Source organism: Phoenix dactylifera, chromosome 9 (assembly GCF_009389715.1).
Source record: "Phoenix dactylifera cultivar Barhee BC4 chromosome 9, palm_55x_up_171113_PBpolish2nd_filt_p, whole genome shotgun sequence".
NCBI classification, from domain to species: domain Eukaryota; kingdom Viridiplantae; phylum Streptophyta; class Magnoliopsida; order Arecales; family Arecaceae; genus Phoenix; species Phoenix dactylifera.
Window position 1 is genome coordinate 17,100,227 of NC_052400.1, and position 9,690 is coordinate 17,109,916.

A 9,690-nucleotide genomic window follows, 5' to 3' on the forward strand; every position below is an offset into this window, starting at 1 on the left:
TAGGAGGTACATAACCTCTATTTATAATGGTGAGATTTGTCTTTGCATAATTGGAGTCGAATTTCTGTCTTAGTTCTAATAAGATTTACTTTCCTAAAAGCTAAAATTTTACATGAGATAGATCTCAACTTTTATATTAACTTTGTATTTTGTTGTTTTACTTGATTTTTCTAAAATTCAGATATACGCATCAGTCAAAGTCTTTTCCAAAAAGAAAATTTTTGGTTTGACCGGTCTGTTTTAGGGCCAAATGATGGAATTTAAGCCTGATCACTAGAAAACCATTTTTTGATTAAAAAAATTATAGAACTGAGGAGATATAGTATGAGATAATTAGTCCTGTATTCATGAAGAAATTATTAGATGGACAAAATCCAGTTGATCAGTCCAAAAGTTGGGGCACATGTACGGTGGATAGCAGGATAAATTCTCATATTTATTAAAAAAAAGTAATATGGCGAGAGACAATCGGGTCTAATCCATCTAATAGCTTCTCGTATTCATGTTGTTATTTGAGAGAGGTGGACAAATAGTAACTTTTTTGTTTACTGCTAACTTGTACCAATCTAGTATGAGTATATCTAAAAAAATCAAAATACAATAAGTCACGAAATGCTGAGGCAGCTCGCTTTTGCTTGTCCAAAGAATGTAATTTGCAACAAAGAAGGCTAGCAGTCTGTGCAACTTCTTCGGCCTTCTTAAAAATATGCTTTGCTATGAAGATAAGATCACACTGGTGATACTTCAAATATTATGAAGCAAGGGATGGCGTCATCCAGCAATATTAGGGCACTTTCGGATCCAGCGGAGGCAAGTGGTAGCTCTCAGCCTCAGCCTTAACAAGAATCATCATATTCTTAAAACCGCGTGGATTTCTAGGATCGTCTAAAATCTCATCCCTTACGTTGAATATTAGAATCTATCAAGCCTTAACATCCAACGGCGGATCCAAAAATCATCGGAAGGCGAATTGAGATCCGAGTCCGTAAAGACCTCCATCTAATCTCCCGTGGAACAAGTTTCCACCCTGTTCTGTGGTCTGTTGGAGAGAGATGCGTCCTCGCGAAAGAGAGGAGGCTCCGCCGCTGGAACCCTCGCCGCCGCCTCCGGCGACTCGCACTGGAGGCGGTCTTAGCAGCATGGTGGTGCGGCCGTCCGACAGCAGCGGAGCGGGCGACGTTGTGGAGCCCGAGGAAGTCCACGCCACGAACGACCGCCGCGACTCGCCGCAGGGATTCCGCCGCCGGGGCTCTCCGCCCAATCTTCGGCTCCGGGACTCCCCGCTGGATCCGCGCCGCCGCGTCTCGTCGGCGTACCGCCGCCACGGCAACTCGCCGCCGTCCCTTCACCGCCGGTACTCTCCGCCGCCTTTCCGCCGCCGCGTCTCTCCGTCGGATTTCCGTCGCCGCGGTAGTCCTACCGGCTTCCACCCCCGTTACCAGCGATTTAGTCCAGGTCTGTATCTAGTCTTCTCCTTCGGAAACCCTAGAGTTCAAGAGTTATGATGAACCTTGAAGTGATATGCTGTTTTATGTTTGTGATATCTGCTTTGTTTTTAGGTTTACATAAGGTTAGAGGTATGGTACGGAAAAGAAAAGGTGGATGCAATTTTTTTTCCTCCCTAAAGTAAATCCTCTAAGAGGGTACAAATTGAGGGTTTCGGCAAACTAGGGTTTGAACATTTTAGATTTTCTATCCTTGGAATAATATTAAACCTAAACTTGAATCATATCTTAAAGAAGCCTTGGATCTTAATCAAAGAAAAGAAGCACTGTGGCCTCCTCCTCTATTTCCTTTCTTATTTTCAGAATGAACTTAACAAGCCGAGAAGTTGTAATTTTCGCAATATTTTTCTCAATCGATTACTCTTAAATAGACTATCTCCTTTCTTGGTTCTGCTGTTTGTCTTTTATTATTGCTATAGAGCTACAAGTGAAATGGTGAAGTTGATACATGAAAGTGGGGGAAAACAAAATTATGAAAGACAGAGAAGAAGAAGGAGATTGACGAAATCATGGTGAGGACGAACAACTGGGAAAGGCATATTTGAGAGCATTATCTGTCATTTATCTTATATTTCTAATGTTTCCATGATGATGTTCAGCATGTTTCCTCTTCAAGAGTAAATTTGGATTCCAAGTCTTGGTTTTCCTTGGAAGCATGTAGAGATTTGATAACACATTACCTGGTAACTGCAGTTTGTATTTCTTGTTTATTGCAAGAAACATATGCTAATTAGTTATGGATAACAGGTACAAAATGATTAGGTTAACACTTACTCCTTTAGTTTATTCATAAATCCTAGAAGTTCCTAGAAAAAAATAATCTTAATGGTCATATGATTCATGTCTTTCTCATTCCTATTTATCTTAGGCCATTAAGTAATATGGTCGACCGCATTATCTTTAAACTTGCTAATAAAAGCAAAGATGTGTTTTGGGCTAAACTGCAGTGGGTGGCAATGATATCTGCACCTTTTCTGTTGTTAGTTCAATTCAGACTAACTGCAAAAATATGAGAACTTAAGAGGGTTGCATTTATGCTCAGGATGACATTTAGTACTTTGGTTTAGTAGTTTTGAAATGGTGCATCTGTGTTTGCTAAATTTATAGGTGGTCTGTATCATTGTCTCGATAACTCCAAGTGTTTTTTAATTGAGAAGATGAATAAACCTTTAATTGGTAGATGGTCGGTGATTGTGCATTGTGTGAATTAAATTATTCAAGGTTGTTTTCAGTTTATGCTAATTGTACATTACTTGTGGGAATGAGTGATAAATGCATTCCTTACATCAAACCTTCTCTTTTCCTCTGTTTGCCTGAAACTTTGAATCTTGGTTGAACATTTGATATAGTAAATATTTTTACTGTCATGCAATGTTGCCCTGACCAGTAATATGTCACTGCTGCACGGAGACTGGTGCTAGGTTAAGAGTCATTCAGGTATTTTCAAACTTTGACAGATCATACTATTATCCATATCTCCTACCTCCGGCTTGTCTATTAACTCCCGGCCACGCTCTTTTTGCTTGATTGATAAGTTGAACATTAACATCTGAGGCAGCCCTAACTAGGAATAGCTGGTGAATGAGGATTTATAAAGCCAGTCGAAATAGTTGGGGCAGATCTGCAAGGTTGCAGCTTATATCTATTAATTAACATCTTATAATCAAATAAGCATGGTAAAATTCTATTGCTTAATCATAAGATTATACTGCACTGGTAGGGCATGAGCATGAACTTTTACATGAGTGTTATTCCACAGAATGCATAATATTCCAAGTTGTAAGCGACTTATCTTTTGTCTAAAACAAAATTTATGCATCATAGACAGATCGTAGACCTTTTTCTTAGTAATCTTATATTCTTTCTATTAGTCAAATGGCTAATGCCACATCAGGCCGTCCTTTATGCCACTCTGGTGCCATAGTGGCAGACAAACTTTAAGTAGATGTACAATCCCAAAATCAGTGCAAATCATCAAAGAAAGTCAAAAATATTTGATTCCCCTAGTTGAGTACACCAAAAGAAACATATCCCAGAACTCAAGCATGTTTAACTCTGTAGTCAATTGGAACCCTTAATTTTTCTCTAAATATTTGAGTAAACATTACAACAAAGGGAAACATAATATATTTTCTTTTTGGCATTAGGTTAAGCAGATCTGGTAAACCTGTAGTTATTTGGGAGGGGACTGTGGCTTTCTTCTAGGGTGGTGAAGCAAAATCTATTTTTGATCCAGACCCTCATTATGAATCTAGTCAGTAAGTAAAGCTGCTCATTTGTTTCTTGCTCCTTGTCACGCAAACTACCAGCTCAGCTTTTGGTTGCAGACATAGATAAGAACTTGTCCTAGTATACCAAATGAGGGTTACATAAGCATTTCAAGTTGGTGTACGAAGACTTAATAATAGAGAAGTTTTCACTACTTTCCCATCCCTGATTCATAGTCAGGCTGTTGGACTTTTTGCTTTGCTTCCTCGTGTCTTATGGTGGCTCACTTGAGACATCTGATTTTCTAATCACTAAATATTCTCTTCAGAGGCTTTTGACCTACCTTTACGTATTTGAGTCTATGTAAACACAAACTAGTTGAGGATAGCCTATAATGCTGGGATAATTTTTGAATGCTACATTTTAAATATTTTGATCATAAATTGAAGTTAGAACGGTTTCATTGTTAAAAAAAATAACAAAATGACCTGTGGCAAATGCTTAGGATGAGGGATTAATGATTTATTATGCAAGGATTCTGTTTTCCTTTCCCTTATTGTATGCCTTTTCCCTTCTCAGAATTGATATATTGCTTGCCAAGAGTGCTTCCTTGGATGCTAAAACAATAGTTCTAAGAATAGCATCTATGCATGCTATTCTTTTTTCTGATAATTTCTTTCACATTGTATTGTGGCTTGTATGCTTATGCATTTTGAGTGTATCGGCATATGCTCGCTATTTAACTACTTGAAGAAGTTTAGTGCCTTGTTTTCGTGTTTGTTATCTCCTGTGAAGCATTTTTGTACTTAGCTCTTACACAAGTCATGATAAAATAAACTGATTGGTGTGTTAGACCAATTTGATGACACAGTGGTGAGACTTATTATATATATGCCTCATGATCATGCATCTATGATTCATAACTAGGGCCTTTTGCATTGACCTCTTTCACACCTGTAAACACAACAAGTCTTCCTATATCCTTTGATTTTAATATTTGCATATAGTGAATTTGCAAAGATGAATCAAATGCCTGTATACAGTTTGTGCCAAGTGCTTTTTGTTTATTTATGCACTGACTTGAATGTTCAGTATAATGGTCAAGCACTACAAGCTCCAGAATATGCCAAATTGTGAATAAATCTTGCTGTTGTGCTGTAACAGTTTCCAAGTTGGCTGGCTTGGGTGCAAGATCACGGGTAATGAAGGCAGGATTTTAGTGTGGGTTAACATGCTGGAAAATGCTTTTTTTGGAAAATATGGTGGGTGGGTCATGTAATAGTAGTCTAAGGATGGATGTACTGGCTTAAAAAGACTGCTAAAGAATATTTGTGGTGACATACAATGTTCTTGATGGTGTTGCCATTTTGTGCTAAAAGGCATCACTGTGGTGTTCTGATCTTGTTGATGGAGCTGTATATGGACCCAGGTTTCACATCAGACCTTAACCAGTGTAATTCTACACAGCAAACAACATTACCAGCACATAATTTAGGACATTTTACAAGAAATTAGGTTGTGAGTTGGTTTAACATGGCAACACGATTTATGAATTGGTGAAGGTGGAGAGGAAGAGAGAGAGAGAAAGATGAATTGGTTTTTTGGGATTTGAGTTCTATTGTTTAAGTAACAGTAGCATGACAGACTCTATAGTGCATATCCTTGGAATGTTATTGAGTAGCAAGTAATGGTGCTCATGGGAATTATAACCTTCTCAGGCAGGCAAGATGGTTATTCTGAACTTCTTTTCTTGTTGCTTGTCAAAAATTTTGGATTATCAGGTGCATTATTTTCATCTTACAAAAATCTGCTTCCACCTTTATTCACATTTTAGCTTGGCATATCTTTTTCTGGTGTCTGGTAAAGGAAATAACAAGTATTTAGGGAATTTGAATGGTTAATATCTGTTGAAGTTACAGATAGTTGTATTGGTACTCTGGGTAAAGAAGCAGACATGTATATTGTTGTATGGAGAAAGGAATAATAAGTGAGTACTTATTATTGTTTGGATAAAGGAGCAAGAGGTGACTACTTGAAACAAATAACGGTTTAGGGTTGATGGCACTGCCAGTTTCAAGGTTTGGATGGGCAATCAGTTGCGACATGACACAGGCATTGAGTCAATACTGTGGGTAGAATCATGAAAAGTGGGTGCAGAAGAGATACTTTGAAATTGTTCGACCTCTGAATGGGATCATCGGTTATTCAATTATGCTGAGACATATTATAGAGAATCATTTCATGGCCTCTAATCAGCAAAGGATTCTGGCACAGGATAAATTTGGTAAAGAATTTATTTGTCAAACAAGGCTCATCTCCGAGATTCCCTTGATAGCTTACAGGGGATTCCCTTGATAGCTTACATGAAAATTGAATGGACCCTGTCATTAGTTGACTTGAAACTGCAAATTTAGAACCTTAATGCTTCATGAGTGGTCTCTTTCACTTGGTATCTTGTAGCTGGTCTTTTTGCTTACATGGTGCTGCCTGGTAGAGGATTAACATTGTTGATGCTTCAGTTACAAGACTTAGTTCATGCAGGGGATAAGCTTGATATTGCAATGTGCATCTAGGCATGGTCCCTAGGTTTTGGAGAAAGATTTTTTTGAGAATTTATCATTATTGGTAATGAATAATTGGCTCTGTAAAGCAGTCTATGGAAAGCCTATTGGTGTTGAGGTTAGAGAATGTTTCTTCAGTCGTTGAACTGTTGCACATACACTTTGAATTTCTCCTGCATCATTATTCTCACTGGGCCAGCTTGATGCCCTCAGCAGCAGGTGGTTCGTCTTGAACTTATATGAACAGCAGACTGCTTCTTGATTATGATATTTGGCATTTAGGCTAAACTTGAAGTCTATGGGGAATCTGGACCATGTCCTTTCTACTATATATGAAGCAAAATGGAATGCCAAAGCCATGTGATTGTGAGGATTATGGTAAATTTAACATCAATTTCTCTTGATACTTAGGTCTAAACTGCATAATGAGGTACAGAATAGATGGTTTTGGTTCTTGATTTACTGAATGATTTCAGTATTTACCTTCCATTTTAATTTGGTTACAAACCCTGTATATTGTATTGTTAGATATGAAACAAAGATGTCATGCTACTTGATGCATGTTTCCGCTTCTTCCTTGAATGGAGGAGAGCTTTGAGCGCAGTGAGTGCTCTTTTAAAGTTGTTTACCTGTTGGCATTGACTGATCTACAAAATAGATGGCTTCTAACAAACTTCTCTTTTCTGTTGTGTTGGTATATTACCTTTTAAAGCTTACTGGTCTTGTCTTCAGGATATGCTATGCATGCAGGTTCTATTTCACCTCCACACCGGCAAAGGCTGGATGATGCTCGTTATGATGTGGAGTTTGATGGCTCAGCGGGACAACGCTTTGGCCGTGGACTTCGAGGTGGCAGAGGAGGTGGAAGGTTTCGAGATGTTTCACCACCTTATGGACTTGGAAGGGGTGGCAGGTCATTTGGGAGGGGCTACAATGCATCTGGACGGGGTTTTCCACCCTTTGATGGAGACTATGTTCATAGAAATGATCCTAATTTATCTCCTCGGGAAGGTGACTGGATCTGCCAGAATCCCTCGTAAGTTTTTCTCCCATATACCCATGCATGCAGGTGCTCTTAAAAACAGATTCAAAGAGAATTGAAGGTTGTTATTCTCTTGATTATAATGATTTTTCTTGTTCAAATTCCTGTCCATTGGTGCTTTTTTTTTTAACACTTCTGGTTTCTCTCTTTTTGCTGTGTTATTTGGTATTTCAGTTATTGTGCTTTTTTCATTTTCAGTTGTGGGAATCTGAATTTTGCACGGCGAACTTACTGCAATAATTGCAGCAAGTACCGCTTTGGACCTGAACTTCATAGTCACAGTCGCAGTCACAGTCGCAGTCCTCAGAGGGGTTACTTCAACACTCCTCCCCCACGTGGGTCTCCACCAAGGATCTTGGGTCCAACCATTGATCGTGGCCTGCGGAGAGACTTGGTTAGATATAGATCCCCACCTCGTGGCTGGGACATGGATGGGCTCAGAGATTTTGGTGCTAGCTCACCACCCCCAGTTCGCGGGGGAAGGTTTGTGGATCACATGCGGAGGGAGAGACCTGATTACCGTGATGAACTCGATTATAGAGGGAGGGGCAAATTTAACTGGGCCGTGCTTGATGAGTTGGATCGTAGTGATCGCATGAGGGATGGGTTCATTCCTGATAGAAGAGGCTATGATCGACGCCCCCCATCACCCCGTGGTCGGTGGGGTCAAGATTCAAGGGAGAGAAACCGCTCACCAATGGGGAACAGGCCACTGAAGAGTTCTTTTATGGGCCGAGGTCGAGATGATCGACGCTTAGATGATTCATATGCAGGTCGAGGGCGGACTGATGATTTGAATGTGGGTCGTGGACGTGGTTATCGGCAGGGTGGTGATTCTTTTGCAGGTCCAGGCCAAGGTGATCGGCGGGGCATACCCCGTGGTAGGAATGATGACATGTACTAGGTGCCAGATAAACAAATGAAAGGCATTCGGATAGGTAATTTTTGTGGGACCTGCTTTTGCTGAGATGACCCTTCATAAACTGAGACTTGGAATTTCTCCAGCTTAGCAAAGTTCTTCAGGCCCCTAGTATGTCCATTTTGGTGGTTGTAGTCTCTGTGGCTTCTTAATTCAGATTTTCTTCATTATGTAAGAGTTTTTGATGGGCTAAGGTTGAACAAAAGAGAATCATGTTCATGTTGAAATGGTCAGCTTAGTTTTTATCCAGACTTGAGGGTTTATCTAGTATCACCCCATGTTATTGATGGAACTTCCTTCAGTTCTGCTTGATGTCTGTTCAGAACTTCAGATACTTCAGTTTGTTATCAAGGTAGATCTGTTGTTTGGCTTCATGCATATCTGAACAAGGCTATGCAAGATTAAGAGCTGCTATTAATGGGATCTCAAGTGAAGCATCACAGGATATGGGAGTTGGCCCGTGGTTGCTTTGGTTGCTCTGTTCGGTGCTGCATGTTTCCGTGGCCTTCTCTCGTCTTCTTCAGATTGGAAATTCCTCCCCGGACCGGCTTTTTAAAAACACTGCAGTTGATATTTCTAGAAAGAATAATCAGCACTGCTCATTGATTGAATGGTGGTCTTGTGGTGATCCTGGTTCTGAGGCAGTGATTAGAATTTGGATGCATGGGTGTCTTTTGCGTTGCCAATTCTATTCTAATCAACTGACTGTTAGCTTATGGATTCCTTTTCACTGTTTGGTAGTTTGCAGGTGACTTTCTATGCGCCGTTTTGGGTCTAACATTCCAGGTAATATGCAGCGAGTGAAATAGAAGTGCTTCTGTGGATAATGGGGGTGCATACCAAATGCAACAACCTTGTGAACGCGTATATCTCGTCTCTAATTAATTATCTTAAAGGTTCCCCTTTATGTTCATCATCCTCGGTTTGTTACTGCTCTAAGTATTTATGGCATTGAATATCTTTCATAAGTCATCCACTCATACCCTGCATGTAGCGTGCTTTGGAGATAAGTTATCTACCTTCTGTTAACCTGCGAGGACTTAATTATTGAAGGCTTCTAAAATACCAGGTGTAGGTGTCCATTGCAGGGTTAAGGACCGCTTGGTTTCCTTCGGGCCCCGCAGCTATCGCTATCCAATCTCATGCCCTCCTGAAAGGACTCTGGTCATCCAGAACAGTATTCCAACGTCTTGGCTGATGATTGCAACCAAAATTTGCACTCTGAGATGTTACCTGATGAGCTTAAAACAATGACTGGTAGTGGATAACAGTGATCTGGTGTCATACCACTATTTTGAATTAAACCTTCTTTTTTGGTTCCCCAACTGCATCTCATTTTGACCACCTTCCATTCCTTTTTAATAAAATCTAAATCTGACACTAAACTCAATGTGCTTTTTTTTTCCTCTACACTTGAGGTCCAGCCAAAAGCGCCGCCCCACCCCCCCCCCCCCG

General features: G+C 40.1%; 1 protein-coding gene across 2 annotated transcripts; it reads left to right on the forward strand.

The window, feature by feature from the left end:
- Nucleotides 1–829: 829 nt before the first annotated feature.
- On the forward strand, nt 830–9,151 carry LOC103715207. Of its 2 annotated transcripts, none has more exons than XM_008802871.4 (3): nt 830–1,455; nt 7,025–7,310; nt 7,515–9,151. In XM_008802871.4, exons 1-3 carry the CDS (start codon nt 1,053–1,055, stop codon nt 8,218–8,220), a joined length of 1,395 nt encoding a protein of 464 aa, XP_008801093.2. In that variant the 5' UTR covers nt 830–1,052; the 3' UTR covers nt 8,221–9,151. The 2 variants fall into 2 exon arrangements, with proteins under 2 accessions (XP_008801093.2, XP_008801020.2); XM_008802798.4 differs by having other exon boundaries at nt 833–1,455; nt 7,007–7,310.
- The last annotated feature ends 539 nt before the right edge of the window (nt 9,152–9,690 follow it).